The sequence below is a fragment of the Corvus cornix genome, chromosome 9, assembly GCF_000738735.6.
Source record: "Corvus cornix cornix isolate S_Up_H32 chromosome 9, ASM73873v5, whole genome shotgun sequence".
NCBI classification, from domain to species: Eukaryota; Metazoa; Chordata; class Aves; order Passeriformes; family Corvidae; genus Corvus; species Corvus cornix.
This window is the reverse complement of record NC_046339.1, coordinates 4,536,674-4,554,476: the sequence shown is the minus strand read 5'-3', so window position 1 is coordinate 4,554,476 and position 17,803 is coordinate 4,536,674. Positions and strand designations below refer to the sequence as shown.

Below are 17,803 nucleotides of genomic sequence, written 5' to 3'. Positions count from 1 at the left end.
AACACAGCCCACGCCTACCCTGAACACAAAGTGCCCTTGCCAGTGTGTTTAACAACCTGTTCTTTCCAGCATGGATTTCTCCAGCCATTTTTTGTGCCGAGGCTGTTCCTGCCTCCTCCCACAGGTCAGCTCCTCCATCATGGATGTGTCCGCAGGAATCCTGTGCCAGAGGCAGGAGGAATCCTCTCATCCACCCCAGCACCCAGTACATCTGCTCTCTGGTCCTTTGTTGGCAGTTATGCACCGAGCTCTCAATAACACATCAACTTTAATAAGTGCCAGCCCTTTGCATGCATGAAATCCCTAATACGCTGTAGTTATTTTTTGTGCTGAGGAGGAAAACAGGGAAGAAAGGAAGGAAGGAAGAAAGAAAAGGTTTTGTGAGCCAGGTCTAAGGGTACATGAAGAAACAGGTTTCTTCTCATGGCTAAAAAATCAGCTTATTTTAGTTTCTCTGCAATTGTGCCGGCTCTTCACATTTTCAAGTACAGCTCTGAAGCGCTGATGCAGTGGAGTGAAGGTTTGAAGAGCTTGAATCACAACAGCACTGTGAGTGAAATGCTTGATTTTTTTCTTATTGGAAAAATTAAAAGTGACAGCTTCAAAATTGGTTCCACTGCTTTGATTGATTAGACAGAATATTTAGCTCAAAATGATTATGGCAAGATTTTCTACAGAGGCTCATGGCTGGGATGGAAATTAATTTGGAGAAAAGGGGAGGGGGAGTTGTTTAAAAAGAAATTACTCTTGAAAGGAAACTGTTTATCCCTAGAATCCGTGATGAGTAATCTCTCCATATTCAGCCTGATCTCAATAATTAAATATTCTGTGAATTCCCATTTGAAGACAAAGGAAAGGGGGACAGGGAGATGGTGTTAATGAGGCCTCACAGGTGTGTCTATTCCCTGGAGATTCTGGTGCGCAGTGGCAGCGGGGTGCTGCCAGTGTGCTGCTCAGTGCCCAGCAGGTGGCCTGTGGGTACGGAATATCCGGACTGGGAAACCTGCCCTGGGCCAAGGGTTGGGTGTTTAATTGGAGTCCTGCTGGGGCAGGTGAGCTGGAGGTCACCCAATGGGAAGCTGAGGGCCACTGAAGGTGGTGTGGGCACAAGGGAAGTTCAGGTAAGAGCTGGACCCACCTCTCCAGCTGGAGAATCCACCAGGGCCAAGCACAGCTTAAAGCAGACACATCACGAGGATGCTCCAGTGTCTCCAGATGGACAGCTGCTCTCTTGCTCCAGATCCTTCCTGGAATGGGAGAGCTGAGGCCACCTAGGAGAGAGGGGACAGGCAGGTTGGGCTGTCACCCAGTGAGATACCAATAGTAGAATCACAAAATGGTTTGGACTGGAAGGAACCTTAAAGCTCATCTCGTTCTACCCCCCGCCCTAGGCAGGGACACCTTCCACTATCCCAGGTTGCTCAAAGCCCAGTCCAGCCTGGCCTTGGACACTTCCAGGGATCCAGGGGCAGCCACAGCTTCTCTGGACACCCTGTGCCAGTGCCTCGCCACCCTCATAGGGAAGAATTTTTCCCTAATATTCAGACTAAAACTACTCTCTTTGGCTTAGAAGTGATTCCCCCTTGTCACTCCAGGTCCCTTTCTCCAACTTTCTTGCAGGCTCCCTTCAGGTACTGAAAGGCCATAATTAGGTCACTCGGAGCCTTCTCCTCCCCAGGCTGAACAATCCCAATTCTCTCAGCCTTATAGCAGAGGTGCTCCATACCTCTGTCTCATCTTGTGGCTCTGTCCTGCTTCTGGCGTCCTGCTTTGGCATTTATCTGATTCATCCTTGTTCCTTTCACTAAACAGGCAGAAAAGCATTTCTGCTCTCTTCCCTGGGTTATCTTCTGTATTCCATTCTTTATCAGACAAAATGCTCATTAAAGGACCTGGCCAAGCCCAGCAGACTCATAGGCTGGAACCTGCACACTGTACATCCAAGACAGAAACAGAAAATGGGTCCTTCAGGAGAGGACTCAGGCTGCTTGCCTAGCATTTTTTAATTTCAACTTGAAAGATGTGTTTGAGACTTTGGGTTTTTTGGTGGTTTTTTTTTATATTTTAGGTTTTCACATTTCAGACATGCTTCCTCTTGAAATTGGTACATGGTTTGTGAAATAAAATATAAAAGCACTGTAACTGCAGAAATATGAACTAGGTACTGTATATGGAAGTAATTTAAGATAATGTTTTTCTTTATACAGAGAAGCCCCATTTTTGACCAGTACGGAACTGGGAAACTCCAGAAACAAAGACAGCTGTAGCCACAAGCCACAGCTGTGGCCACAGACTAGCACAGCATTTATAAGATGTTTTTCCACGGGTGTCTGATGTCTCCTGCACAGGGAATCCCAGGTGATCCCCACATATCTTTGAGGACTGTGTGTTGGCCGACACATCCTGTCTGGAAAGAGTAATGCAGATGTAACCTGGGCATTTAATCACATGTAGGAATTTAAGCTGTGTTGGGGCCATGTTACAGGGGCCCCAAGGTCACTTCTAGGTAACAATCCACCCAATCCACAATTTTCACTGACAGGTCACTCTTAGGTAACAATCCACCTCACTCTTCTTGGCCTGACACAGCTGCTCTGCCCAGGTGCGTGTGGGGTTGCAGAGCCCATGGCTGAGGGATGCCGTGCCTACAGCTCAGGGCTCCTGGATAAACTGAGCTGCATATTATGGGAATCACAAGTTGTGAGTGACATGTTCATCTCCACACCTGCACTTCCAGTTTGGGTTAAACCTGCCACCAAGACAATGCCAACTGCAGCTGGGGACACACCTGGAGCCCTGCAAGGTAGGAGCTTGGAGGATTTCCCCTGGGTGCTGCTTCCCGGTTTGCTGGGGAGCCTCTGATCCACCTCGCCCTCTCCATTTCTGTCCTTGCCTGCAGCACTGCTCATCTCCATCCCCTGGAGATGACCACCTGGAAGCCTGGTGCTGCTCAGGCTCAGCAGTGCTGGGGCCCGATATTGCGCTGGTGCACAGCGATGAGATTAAATTCACCTAAGGAAAATAAGCATTGCGGGAGAGATGCTTTCCAGCGGATACAAACGCTCCCTGAAGCCGAGGGCTGAGTGGCCGCGTTCCTCTAGAGGGTGCTGCGGGCCCAGCCTGCGCTCCCCTGGGGCGGAGGTGCCCGCTTTGCGCAGAGCCTGCGAGCCCTCACCCCGCTCCGCCGGCTCCCTGCAGGTCCCTGCGGCCACAGCCGAGCTGCAGGACGAGGTTGCAGCTACAGCACATAACACCGCCAGGCTCCCTGCTCCACCCCCTCCAGCCCGGTCCTGCCTCTCTCGAAGGGGTGTCCCGCACATCTGGCCTTGCTGCTGGGTGCTCGCAGGTCAGCGTCTCCCCCCTCGCTCTGAGCACGGTCACGCTGAGACATTTTAAAATGAAGTACTACGTGTACCGTGACTGTTTGGGCTTAAATACATTCCCTGCCTAACATGTCCTTCCCACAAGGCTGCGTTGGCTCTCCAGTGACTCGCTGCAATATGTATCTCCACTTTGTTTCCTTGCAGACCATATCTGTACGACATCGATTGTACTGGCTAAGAATGCTTACAAACCTATTTCCTGCTGCAGGATGATCACATTATACACAATTACACACTCTAGGAATTTCTCCTGAGATCCAGCTGGGTACAGGCTGGAGTGGCGGAGGAGCCGGAGCGTGTGCGGAATCATGAATCATTCATTCAAGCTGGCTTCAAGCTCTTGGGTTGTGCGAGCATGTGGTGAGCTGCACGAGCTGCTTATTGCCCCCAAAAAAGCCTGAATCACCTAAATCATTCCAAATTTGGTTTCGACTGTGTGTACATTTTCTGTGTCTTGCCACTTCATTATTATTATTTTTACCATACCAGAAAGGTTTATGCAGAATTTATTCAAAATGTCTCAGCAGGAGAAGTCTCCATGAGCTGGGACATGCTGTTCCAAACAGAGACCTTCTCAGCTGGAACAAAATCCATGTGCACAAGGTTTCTACCCTCAGAACAGAGCCAGTATTGCTTGTCCTGTGTTACTGGTGGTGATGGCAGCAGCAGCAGCACAGCGATACATTTGCATTGCAGCACCATGGGGTCCTGGGATGCCAAGGGACTAAAACCTCAGCATTTCCCTGGCCTGGAAATCTCGCAGCCTTATATGGGACAGAGCTGACTGGAACTCATGGAGATGCTGTTTGCCCTTGAGAAGGGCAGGGATGTCACATGCAGAGTTCTTCTATAAACAGGGAAGCTGATGCTTTTCTTTGACCCACTCTTGGATCTGTCTAGCAAAACCATGTGCTGTAGTGTCACGGGAGGGACATGAAGATGACGTATGGCCATGATGAAGCCCCCAATGAGGACTACAAAGCCCATCAAGCTTTGCTGGCTGTCCCTGAGAGCAGGGCACTGGCACAGCCGTGGTGCCAGGGCTGCAGCGTGGCACATTGCATCACCCAAAAACCTGACCCTCCACCTTCCTCTTCCTCTTTCCTGGCCAAGCTGCTCCAGGAGCAGCTCTCCTGCCCCACGCTGTTTCCTCTGGCCTGGTGACACACCCCCCTGCACAGCACCACTTCCCTGGTATCCAGCTATGTTTTATCCGCTGTTCCATCATTATCTGCCAGCTCAAAAGACTGGAGCATATTTGTTAGTTAAAGATTTCCTTTTAGGGAGCTGGCGGCAGATTATCCTGGCTGTTTCTAACAATGTGTAATCTAAGCTGTCACCCACATTTCCAATATTTTACTTCTGGCAAGGCTACAGCAAGGCTGGAGTGGAGCTGAGGGGTTGGAGAGCCCTCCTCACGCTGGATGGATGGTCTCTTTGACCTGGGACCAAACCAATCACATCACCTCCACCCTCAGGTCACCTGAACTTAACTTCAGTTTCTTTAACCCTCTCAGAGATCATACTCTATTGCTTTCCTAAGGCTATGACTTCCAGTTGCTTCTTTTAAAATAAGAGCTAGAAGTCAGTCACACGTGGTTCCAAGACCTGCAAAAGTGCTGAATGTTGTGAGAGTTGGGACAAAAGTCAAGGAAAATGTCTCCACAGAAACACTTCAAACATGTCGTTTGGAAGACCCACCCTTGCCAAGTGGGCTTGTGCACTCCCCTTTTGTTCATCGTAACTTTCGTTTATATTAACCTCTGCAAAGAGAATTTAGCAGAGGATTTACTGGCACACAATTTTTTCTAGTTTTCTGATATGGCACATTCACTCATCTGGGGGGGTTTAGCAGGTGCCCAGCATCTTGTGACAAACTGAAGGGACGTTTCCCTTCAGTGCCACGTGAGATAATGTCACTTTGACCCCATATGTTTCTTTCTTTCTGACTAAATAGCTGCTGCGTTGGTGGTTTTGCTGTGCTTTATCTGAACTCAGTGTAAGGCTGATGTGCTCGTTATGTTCTCACATTCCTTTATCTACAAAGCCAGGACCTGAAACAAAACACAGGCAATTCTGTAAGGGAAAACACAACTGCTTTGCATGCCTGGAAGAAATTGTTGTCTTACAGTTGTCTTACAGGTTTTTTCATTATTTTAATGGCTAATCCTAAGCCAACTGCATCTCAGCTCTAACACTAGATCAAGTTAGAGACTGAAAAGTAATGAAAAACCAGGCTGAAAAAGGGCCTGCGTGTTGCAGGAGCTCAAGTCCTATTTTTCACAAGCAACCTGGGCTTTTAGCAGCCTAATTGCCATTTGCTAGCAGCTGGACTAGCTCTTAATGCTCAGTTTTGCAGAGGAAAAGGCTAATTCTCTTTGAGTGAACAGCATGTGTCAGCTACAGCAAGTGTAAGACTCAGACTTTGCTCTGCATATCATCTGGTGCTTCTGAGAGCTCACAAAGGGCTAAGCCCACCACCTGCCTGTGTGGAGGATGGTGGATTTTCTGTTAGGTTATGGCTAACTTGCTTCTTAAAAGACTGTGTCAAGCACTGAAACCTTCTTTAGCAACTAAATACTTCAGAGAAATTTTGCAGAGAGGTCCCTCGTGGGGCTGTCAGTACCTTCCCTCTGTGCATTTTGGTGAAATGATATGGTACCAGAATGGCTTTATCACCTCTGTCCAAGCATGTGGTGGAAGGGGACAACAGGACACGACTCACCACAATCAGCTTTGGTCAAGTAGGACTTGAAAGTGGGCTGAAGCACTGGCTCATTTTTACAGCCCCCCTGACAGGCACCAGGGAGGAGGGTTCTTACTGTCAGGACAGATTGGAGCTCTTCCAGTATTCAAGGGCACAAAAACACTTCCTGCCTTTGCCACTGCCCCAAGCCTTTCAGCTGACTCCTCAGCAGAGGCAGGGTTAGAAAAGCACCAGTATCAGAACAGCGCATGGACAAACATCATGTTTGGTATTTGTAGATGTTTCAGTTTCCAGAGCCCTGCATTGGGCATGGCTGGAGCACCACTCTGACAGCGTCAGACAGCAGCGATGGACAAAGAAGTCAGTCTCCAATTGCTGTCATCGGTGGTGTGTCTCTTCCCAGTCATCTCCATGTGCTTTTGAGGGTCTTATAACTCTTGGGGGTGCCAAAGGTCTTGGCAACCTCTGTGCAGGCTGCAGTACTGATTGTCCTAGGAGCCACAAACTGAGAAACACAAATTTCTGAATTAATTAAATATATAATGACACTTTAAAGTCTCTCTAATACTCTGGCGCTTTGAGCCTGTAGGGGACAGAATTTCAAAGGAAGTTTTCTGGCTTATCCCTCCAACTCAGCACTGGTACACAGAGGAACTGGGTCTCAGTCATGTCTTTGTCGTTTGGGGTTGACATAATTTTCTTACCAAGGTTCTCCTGAGTGTCCTGACAGCTCCCTTGTAGTAACCTACTCATGAGAGCCCACACTGCAGGCTCAGATGTGGGCGGGGTTTCCCCCTGCTCAGAGGATCAGCCCACCCTTTTCTGCTTTCTTAACTGAAGGTGGAGTCACTCCACTGAACGTGCAGAATGCCTTCACCAGATATTTGCAAAACCACACAGTTTCCTGCCTGGTGTTTTGGTAGTTATTCAGAAATCACATGTTAACACTAAAGTCATCAGCTTGTTTAAATGTACCCGTTTTCTTTTGATCTATATATCCTTGTGCTGAACCAAGTGTGACCATGCTTTTCCCATCCTGGATGCACCTTCATTCCCAGGTTTCTACTGACCAGTGAGATGTTGCACAGCCAGGAGGACCCTTGTCCCTTCTTCCTGGGTTTGCCTCCCCTGGGTAAAGATGTATAAATCAGTGTATGTAAACTCTGCAGGACCTCCTGGGCCTGAAGCCAGCCTCCATCCACATCCCTGCAGCAGAAGGCCTTCCATATATAAACCCAGACGCAAGCACCTCCTCTCTGAGATGGTGAAGTGGTATTTTTGGGTGCTCTGGTAATGATTTTCTCTTTCAGCTAGTCAGAAAACCCATGCCTTGATATTGTCCATCCGTTTCCTAAGTGTACAGCATGTCTTACCTTTGGTGAATATTTGGGTAAGCTTTTTTAAGCTTTTCCTTGCTATGACAGGACCTAGAATATCCCCCTCCTCCTTCTTTTTTTCTTTTTTTTTTAAACCATTTTCATCTAATTCCAGGAGGAGTGCTTTCATAGACTGCCACATCTCCATGAAGGCATGAGGAAGTAAACACCTCTGAGCAAAGCCTCCCCAGAAAGGCAACAGCAGTTGGCTCAATCCCTGTCTTCCTACTCAAACCCTCACACTTCAAGCACTACTCAAACGATTACTTTGAGTTGCTTTAAGTACCTCCAGTTGTTTTCTGACTCGCTTCTGCTTTGGGCCTTGATGATGAGTGGGAAGCCTGAAAACACTTGTAAAGTCTGTTCTGTAGTTTAACATTTCTTTTATTCTTTTTTTTTTTGTGTGTGTGTGTGTATAAAAGACTTACGCCTTTTGCAGGGGAAAATGGCAAGTATTCAACATGCTTCCAACAAGGCAGAAGCATCGTGCCTTTGTGGCCCTACCTTCTTTGCAGAACAACACATTTCAGAAGCCATGGTGAAGACACCAATCATTAAAAATAAAGGGAAATCTGGAAAAATATAAATGCCAAGGAGGTTTTGGGCCTGGATTGCCTCTGGTCTCACAGGTCTTGGAGCACCCTGTATGCTCGGCTGCCACCAAAGCCCTGTGGGACCTTTGTTGCCAGCACCTTTGCCAACTGCAGTTCCAGTTTTGTAACTCCTTTCCCGAGATGTTGAACCCTACCCACACCTCAGGATAGATTATAATTTAAAAAAAAAAACCAACTCACTGTTCCTGAAATGTGTCTTAATTAACTCTCAGCAATTTGCATTTGACAAAAGATAGAAGCCAGTTTCTCTTGTTCTACTGATCTGTGCTTCATGCCAGATGGGGGTGGCTTCGGGTCAGGTGTTTCCCAGACCTGGGGCTGTCTTTGGGATGCAAGGCAATCCAGGAGACAAAAGGGAAAGAGAGAATATATATACTGGTTGGCTTAGGGTAGCTCAGCTCCAGACTGATCCACATAAAAAATGTATTGGGATGATAAATAATTTTGATAAAAGGTACTTGACAAATGGAGCAGCTGTTCCACCCCATGGATGAGGCTGTAAATCCAGTATTTATGGGCAGGGGCTCCCAAAGGACTTCCCTGCTGTGCCAGGTGGGTTCTGGGGAACGTCCCTTTTCTGGCAGCTGATGCATTCTGGATCTTACACATACTAATATTATCCCTGAGATCTCAGCAAAGAAAGGAGAAATTAGTATTCCTCAGTGGGACTGTGGGGATGTAGTTTGCTGGGGGCAAGGCCATGTTAGGTTTTCTGCAAGCAGTGCAAAAATGGGGTTTTGATTGGTTTCTAACCAGTCACAGTTGGCATATTTTAAATGATTATAAAAGACCTGACACTCTCCTGAAGAGCACGATTGCCCTTTAATTTTTTTTTTCTTTGTAGAGGAGGCACGAAGGAAAGAGGTTAATTGACAAAACTGAGTCCTGCATCACTAGTGTGGAGTGTTCCCAAATATCAACATGAAAATGTATTGCCAAGAGGACATTTTAGACCCCTGATGCTATAGCCAGGCTGAGGGGAGAAACATCAGAGCCTGCTGCATCTGCTGAGGAGGCACACCCATTATTACATTAGCTCTGCTTTATCTAAAACTTGCAACTTTACATTTAAATTTTAGCATTCTGGTAAATAACACAGAGGTGCTTCAAAGGGTGTGGTTGCTTGCTATCCGGGAGAAGCCTCCTTTAGCTCAGGCCAGGCAGAGAGTGAGTCTGAGCTACATAAACCAGGCAAGGGCACAGCAAGCACTCCTACTGCTTTTAACACCTTGCTGGGAGTGGCTTCTAGGCTGGTGTGTCCTCGGTGGCTTTGGCCCATGGTGGCAGCCCTCAAGAGAAGACAGATGCAACGGCAGTAGAAGAGGCATAAAGTAAACCTTGTGCTGGTCCTTGGTGTCAAATATTTTGGGGAAGAACAGCAGCTTGGAGGAGAGCTGTGGGTGAGTTAACCTCCTGGAAGTGAACCATCCACTGTCTCTTTCACCGTGGTGCTCCAGGACTTTGCTGCTTGAGTGCACCACCCTGTTCCCTTGTATGAATCTGTAGGGGAAGGGTTTTCCAAAGAGCCCTTGCTGATTTTCCATTTACTCCCCTGTTGCAGTGATTACAGAGGTTTGTACTTACAATGCTTAAGTAAGGAAGTGATGAACTATTTACAGGGGATTTTTCTCTTGTATACAGCTATAGGAAAAATCCTGGCAGCAGGGTTCACACACGTAGTCCAGCTCTGCTCCAAGGATGCAATGGAAAAACACTTCTCTCTCTGGAGAGGAACCCACATCAGCAGGAGGACAAGCAATCAGTAAGTGATAATGAATCAGTTAAAGTGCATTTGAGATCAATAGATGCAGGTTAGGACACATGTAGCCAGTCATTTCTGAGTCTCTTTTAACACAGCTGTATGTTAATCTAAACCCCAATTATTATGCAATTTACAGAGTATAAATTTTTCAACATTCTCAGTTCAGTTTGGGCAGAGTCCTTCAAGTACTGCCTTACATGGGCTAACAGTGGGGTAAACCAGTCTGGACTTAGGAAACCAGAAAAATTGGGGCCACATGGTCACAGAATTATTGTGGAATAAATCATATGTTGGGGCGCAAACATGTTTCTTTGTTTGCTTCATTCCTTTTCTTGATCATCTTTTGAAGAATGATCCAGAGCCCAAAGCACCTGAAGCTGTTGCTAATTGGGCAAGGGCCTGTGTGTCACTTAGATTTACTCATTCCACATACACCCCCTCACAACATAATTAACAGTGGTGGCACTGCTAGATAATTAAATTTAGTTTTAGGCAGAGGTCAAGTGACCTGGATAGCTTATATGAGGGCTGATGGCCTTCAATGAGTAAATCAAAAATAGTGATCTCAGGGTCCCCCACTGCTCATAGCAGAGCTTTGGGTCATTAAGGTGCTCATTGCTCACCAAGGCCTGTAGGAAATATGGCATTTTCACATTTCCCCACTTTACAAATGGAGATGAAATAGAAAAAACAATGACCTGTCACAGAATGATCCCAGTGTCTGTGGCAGTGGAAACGGAAATGGAGCTGAGGAGGGATGAAGGGACTGAGTGGGAAGGGCTGTGTGCTTCTTCTGTGGTTATTCTGTAATGAAAGATGGGATGTGGTAACTCAATTCCTTCATTTGGCTCGGTGGTGCCCTGCCCATGCTGCATCTCGCCCATAGCTGTGCCAGTGCTGGCTGGAGCAGCAGGGTCCAGCTGCCATGCCCAGAGGGGACCTGCCAGGTGGAAACTCAATTTCATGCCAAATGACTCACAGCAAAATATTTTTGAACCAGTTCAACTGAGTACTTTGTTTTGAGTCACGGTGACTGTAGCTGCGAGTTTTGTTTAGATGCTCCTGGCAGAAAAAAACAGTGTATGGAGAGACACAGATAGATTGGTAAATAAATAACTAAAAGAGTAACATATTGGAAACTTAATTTTTTTATGGAAAAAGCTTCCTGAAAAAAATGACTGCTCAGCTCAAGCTTTTCCTGCAGCTTGGCTGGGCACCAGTACAGCCCACGTAGCAGCCATGGCATCTCTGGAGGTCACTGGGTGCACATCTCCCGTCCAAGGCTCCTATTTTGCCCCAGGCAGCCTGGAAACAGCAGCCCTCTCTGGGATTTTCCTGTCACTTCCCTCTATCACTTTATACATTTCTTATTTCAGTGATAACAGGAGGGTTCTCTACATTTTTCCCATCTCGATAGGCAGTGGATAGATCATAATTAGATTGCAGCATAGCTTGGGACTTGGCACTCGTGCTGAGGATCAGGGCAATCTGTCTATTTGCGGGATTAGACATACATATATATATATATATATATGCATATATTAATCCTTATGTTTTTCACAAATAATCCTGTGTGTTCTTGGATGGAAAGCACATTAGAACAAGCCAGCGTCCTCTCTCATCCTGTTTGTTCCTCCCTTCTCTCCCTGAGAACAATGACAGCACGAGGAAGTCTCGCATTGGTTTGTTACCAGTTTCCAGGCAGTTTTGCTTCCAGCTCCCCAACTACAAGCGCAACATGGCAATCCCTGGGCTGGAACAGACACAGACAACATCTGGTCTAGAAAAACACCACAAAAGATTCGGGAGTTTCTTGAGTTTAGCATTTTGATCAAATTTACCTTTTTATATGTGAGTGAGGGCTATTGACTGTGCACGATATTAAGGAGTGATGATTTGTAGCTTGGGAAAAAGGGTTAAATCCAGGCAGGCTGCCGTCACTGCGGGTGATGTGCAGCCCCGCGCGACTTCCGCTACCTGCCACTCGGGCAGTTCATTACCAAAAAAATCACATTCTGCTGCGCCCTCACAGCCCTGCAAGCTGAAACGCCGGCGCTGCCGTCCCCAGCCCCTGTCAGCCCTGCTGCAATCAGGACTAGTAAGTGATAAGCCAGGGATGCATTCCCCCGCTGCGGGCTGCCCAGCGAGCCGAGGGCAGAGGCACTGGCAGCACCAATCCTGCTGTTCTGGGGAGGCTTCAGCAGCTCCTTCTGGCCTTTGCTCCGTCCGTGTTCCGCAGTCCTGCCTGGTGAGGCTGCACCTCCCGCACCAGCAGCAGCACGCAGCCTCCCCACAACTGCATGGCTGTTTGTAATACCATTTATTATTACTTTTTGGAGCACATCTCCCATCAGAAAGTGTAAGAAAATCCCATCCGCCTGCCAGTTGACTCATGTGTAGGGTTTCCGCTTCCCAGATCTGCATATTGTAAGCTCCTGACACAAGTTGATGTTGTAAGTACGGCTTCCATACGGTTCTCTCAAAGGCAACAGATTTTTTTATACATATATATTTATATACGGCACCTGGTTTGGCAGGAACCACATCCGAAAAAGGGAAATAAGGAAAACTAAAAGCTGACTCTACCTAGCTATTGCTGGCTTGGGAGGGGGTTTGGCCAATTCCAAACACAGCATCAATCTCTGATTCCTACTCCGGATCAGCATGGGAATTGGTAGGGCTGGGATGGCTCCCGAGTGCCGAGCGAACAGGTCGACAACAGGTCAGCAAATCCAGGTGTGACATCTGGATCCAGCTGCAGAAGAGCCAAATCTCACTGAGCATCCCGAGGAGCACAAAGCAGGCGGATGGCTGCTCCTCTGGCCTTGGCGCTTCCCACACTCCTGCCTGGCCGAATTTGGGTTCAGCACCTGAAACTGGGCGGCTTTTCCCACCGGACCTGACAGGCACCACTGTCCTGGGGTCCTGGGATGGGGGAACCCAGGCGGCCTGGATCCCTGTGCCTTTCTGCCCAGGTCCAGCTTGAATCCGAACATCCCTGCCCGCGCTCTCTCGGGGGGATCTGCGTGCTGAATAAGCCCGTTTGTGGGGCACTGGGCGTGCACCCCCGAGGGTCCCGATGCTCGGTCCCTCCGAGGGTCCCGCGGCCACCACAGGCTGTGTCCCCGTCCCCTCCCTCGCCACTCGCAGCCCCCGCCCGCCCCTGAGGGGGCTCTGCCCGCCCCGCGCGGCACCGCCCCCTGGCGGCGGGTCGGGCGCCGCCCCCGCGGTGACAGACAGGGGCGGCGCGGGGCCGTGCGGGCGCGGTGCGGGGCGGGCGCGGCGATGCGCCGCCGCCGCCGCCATCCCGACGCAGCCCGCGGCGAGCCCTGCCTGCCTGGCCGCCCCTAGCCAGCCGCGCTGCGGGCGGAAGGGCAGGGGCGGCGGCGGCGGCTTCTCCTTCCCGGCGCCCCGCATGAGGAGAGGCGTTAAATAGCGCCAGCGCCGCGGCGGCCGCCACTGCCCGCTCGGTGGCGGCGGGGCCGCCTGGCCGGCGGCGGAAACATGGCGAGCGACTCCCCGGCGCGGAGCCTGGACGAGATCGACCTCTCGGCGCTGCGGGTGAGGCGCCGGGCCGGGGCTTGCGGGGAGGGATGCGGGAGCGGCACCCCCCCATCCATCCATCCAGCCAGCCAGCCAGCCATCCATCCACCCATCCACCTATGCATCCATCCATCCCCGGTGGCGGGGAGATGGGGCTGGGGGGGCCGCGGGCTCGGTGTGTGTGTGTGTGATGTGCGCCTGCACGTATGTACATGCGGGTGGATAACCGTGTGCGCGTGCATGTGCATGCCCGCCGCCGCGTGTGCGCGCATCCACACGTGTGTGCATCCGCACATGTGTGTGTGTGTGTGTGTGTGTGTGTGTGTACCCGCCGCGTGGGGCTGCGGGCACGGCCGTGCCCCCGCAGGTGTGTGCGTGTCCGTGTGTGCGTGTCCGTGTGTGCGTGTCCGTGTGTGCGCACCCGCGCAGCGCGGCGGGGACGCGGGTGCGTGCGGCCGGGCGGGTCCCCGCTGCAGGGGGGCGCGGGGCCGGTGCCCCCCGGACCCTGCCGCGCTCCGATCTCCCCCCCGGCAGCACGCGTGGGCAGGCGGACACGCAGGGACCGCGGGGCCGGGCATCGCCGGGGTGCGGGCTGCGCCCCAGACCCCGCTTCCTCGCCCCGGCTCCGCAGCCTCTCTCCATCTCTCTCCCGCTGTGTCCCTGCGCGCTGCCTCCTCCTCACCCCCCTGGAAAATGAAGCCCAGCGTGTACCCTTGAAATGTCAGGCTCGTCAGAGGTGTCAGCCTCGGCGTGGGCTGTGGCCTGATGTCCCCCCGGTCCATTTTTCCTGTAACTTTCTTCCTTTTCCCCCTTTCTCCATTTTTCTGGCCGTAAGAACAGCTCGTTGGGAACGAGCACGGGGAGTCATTGAGAGAAACAGCATTTATGCGGGAGGCAGCAGCCAGGCTGCTCCTCGCAACCCGCTGGCATAGACAAATAAATAAAATTAGGCAGAATCCGCTGAAGACTTGAACAAGTGTATTTTTAGAAATATTATTTGCTTCAGTGCAAAAAAAAAAAAAAAAGGAGAAGTCTATCTTTATTCACTTGCCCTACTTTCTTCCTGGTGAGTTTCTGGTTGATTAATAGTGTAGATGATTGCTCAGCAATACACAGTGTACATGAGATTGGAATGGGGGAACCATCTGCCTTAAAAGCAGACCTGGAGCTGGTTTCCCCTCTTAGGTGGAAGGTGCCTTGGGAGAAAGGTTGCTGAAGCCGGTGGAGTTATTCCAGGAGAACAGTATAATTTGGGGGGGAGGGGGCCCTCTCCTCCTTCCCCACCCTCTGTTTTTTTATTTTAATTTTTTGTTTAACATCTGTGTCGGGAACTGTATTTGAACTAGGGTACCATTTCTTTTTAAAACTGTAGCCACACGTGCTTAGGTTTGGGGTTGGTTTTTTTTTTTTTTTTCTGTTTGTGGCTTTTTAATAGCAATGCACACCATATACAGTCAGGGTTTTGTTTTCACTTTAGGAGGAAATGTATATTCCCTCCCTCCCGCTGAGACCCAGCGGCAGCGCCTGGTCGGTGAGCAGAGCAGTGCTGGCATTTCAGGGTAAACGGAGACAAGGGGACCTGAAACCCCGACCGACAGCGGGGTGGGACAGCAAAGCCCTGCTGCCCTGCCCAGTGGTGGCCAGTCTGCCAGCACGGGGCTGCTGCCACTCAGACCTCTGCCCCCTCTCAGGGGAAAGACCTGCTATGGCACTTTCCTGTAAATTATGAGAGATGTGGTGGTTTGCAAGCGAGACAAGAATAGGAACTTAATTTGCCAAGGAATAGATCTTCTTCTAAACTAAGCTCCTCTAGCACTTAGAATAATTGTTAAAGGTCGTAAATTCAGCAGATAGGGCACGAAGCGTGAATCATTCCATGGGGTCTGAATCAGAAATCAATAGTAAATTTGCTGCCTGAGCACAAAACATGGCAGGGAGGAGTAATTCCCCAAGCCTTGCAAAATTTTTATGTATTAAAAAAGAAGTGTCACATTGCTGCGGGTTTGTAGATGAGTCTGGGGGGAGGAGATGTTGCTCTTGTGCTGCTTGTGTGTTTAAAGGGGTGAGGGGTGACTCTGTGAAATGCTGGGAGCAGGTAGTGACTCAAAAATCTGGCTAAGGGGATGATTTGTTCCCAGCAGCGGGGAAAGGAAGCGCTCAGGACGCTTATCTCTGAGTTTGACTCACTGAAATGTTCCAGGAGGCTGGGGCTTATGAACCACAGGCAAATGTGTGTAAGAAAGGTGGACCTTTGACTCCCAGTTTGCTCTGTCCTTTGCTTTGGCATTCCTCCTCCTGTCCCAAGGAAGGGAGGTGGATTTGCAGCGTGGCAGTGTGCTGTTGAGGGCTGAGCATGGCACAAGCAGAACCCTGCACACCAGCATTCATTTCAGTTTGCTGCTGACCACGGGCTTATAGGGTGGGATTTGTAGATCTGGGCTGGAAGGTGACATAGGAGGTGGCAGGAGCTCCTGTTTTTGCCACACTGTAGAGTTTATTTTGGCCACTCAATCGGGCTCCACCACAGCAGTGCATCTGCTTGACGTGCTGGCGGCTGGGCCAGGAACAAAGCACTGAATTCTGATTAAAATGCACGGCCTGGTGCATCGAGTAAGCGCACTTGGGGCTGGCTCCTGCCTTCTCTGTGACATGTTTCTGTCCATCACTGGGCACCGTGCTCATTGCTGTGGTACCCAGGAGTGCCCTTGTGGGTGCAGAGGGCTGATGGTGCCAGGATAGGAAGGATTCTTAAACCAGAGATCTTGCAGTGGTGGTGCTGGTAATGAGGATCATTAATGTTGCAGAAAACTGTAACTTAAAACAACGAGGCCATCGAACAGGTAGCGCTGCATATTATACTGACAAGGGGATAAGATAAACTACATTGTAATGTTCTTTTGTATGGGCAAGGAGATATTTTTGCTAGTCCACTCAGCATGTTTAATAGCTGGATGACCTGGTGGTGTTATTAGCAGAATAATGATTAACGCAGGGATTCACCCAGGCTGTTGACAGGCATGTTGGAGAAACAGATTTTTGCAATAAATGAGAATGAGCATGAGGAGGGATGAAGTGGGCTGTGGTCTCTGGTGGTATATGCACAGCTGATCCCAATAGGAGAGAGCAGAAAGATGGGGCTGGGTTTGGTGTTTTTTCCCCTGCTTTTCTTTTTGTCTCAGAAAATGCAAGAGCCCGTCATCTCTTGCTGAAGGCAGTGGCCTTGATCCTTCTCAAATATTCAGGTCAATAGCTTTTCCTCTGCTGCATCCATCTGCAGGGCTGGGCCTCTGGCTGATGTACCAGCGGTGGCAGTGGGCTCTTCTGCAGTAGCTGCCACACCTGGATTCATTTGAGTTGCTTTGTGAGGTGTGTGGGAGGTTATAGAAGATCTCAGGGAGGAAAACCTTTCCCAGGGAGCTGATAACCCCTGGGTTGGGACTGGTTTGGGGCCAGCAATCCCCCCCCTGCTCACAGCTCTTCTTTGTCTCCCAGGCAGGGTCTTGCCCTGGGCATTGGTCACCAGGCTCACCTGGGATGTACAGCTTGGCTCAGGGTTTCCTGCAAGGCAGGGAGTTTAAAAAGAGCCTTTTTGGGGAAGAAGCAATTGTTTTCTTCACGTACCTGGATGTTGCTTTTGTTTTGAACTCATTCACAAAACCGAGGCTTTTGTTATTTACTTTAGTGAAGTGCTGACCATGCATTCTCTGGAAACTGTATCCTAAAATCGTTTGTTGTTTTGGAAAAGCCTGGCCTTTCATGCTCAGGCTTGGAGAGGAGACAGTGCAGAATTTAAGGAGCCGGTGAGTATTAGCTGTTGCTGGGAAGAATTGGATGAAACCCAAAAATGTCACTACTCTTCCTTTAGCTTTGCTTTGTACAGAAGTGAAGTTTCAGTGGCCATTTGTTTGCATTAGTTGATCACTGTCAATGAAGATAAAAGCTGGTATGTTAAAAACCCGCAAAACTCAAACATGCTGGCATTGTCCTGTTTCTAGAACTTTGCCAGTTTATGGCATATTTCATCATCATTAAAGATTTAGGAGAAGTTCTAATGGGGGATAAGCACTGCGAGCCACCACTCAGGAGCATTACCCTGGCAGCATTATTTTAGGTTTCTTGTTCCACCGCCTTTTAGAAAAACTCTGTAGCTCAACAGAATTTGGGCAGCTTTTGTAAAGGTCACCTTCCTAAATAGAAATAGGAACAAACTTGACTGGAGATGACTTCTGGAGATTAAAAACAAGACATGAAAAGCTTTTTTTTGCTGTGTTTTACGTGATAATGCTACCATGCAAAATTTGGGGCAGATGTTCAACAAATAAATATATTTATTCACAGTTCCCGAGGAAAGACACTCTGAGGAGTATTCCATCAGGGACTTAATCTGTCCTCTTCCAGTGTCATTCAGTGCATGTGTA

General features: G+C 49.4%; 1 protein-coding gene across 9 annotated transcripts in view; it reads left to right on the top strand.

Moving 5' to 3' along the window:
• The first annotated feature begins 13,143 nt into the window (after positions 1 to 13,143).
• Positions 13,144 to 17,803, top strand: part of TNIK (TRAF2 and NCK interacting kinase) — a 152,038-nt gene continuing 147,378 nt past the window's right edge. For 8 of the 9 annotated variants that reach the window (XM_039556895.1, XM_039556894.1, XM_039556893.1 and 5 more), the window contains exon 1: positions 13,145 to 13,403. In XM_039556895.1, the coding sequence (XP_039412829.1) occupies positions 13,347 to 13,403 (57 nt within the window). In that variant the 5' untranslated portion in view covers positions 13,145 to 13,346. Of the gene's footprint in view, positions 13,404 to 17,803 lie in introns of all 9 variants that reach the window. The other variant, XM_039556896.1, reaches the window with a different exon arrangement.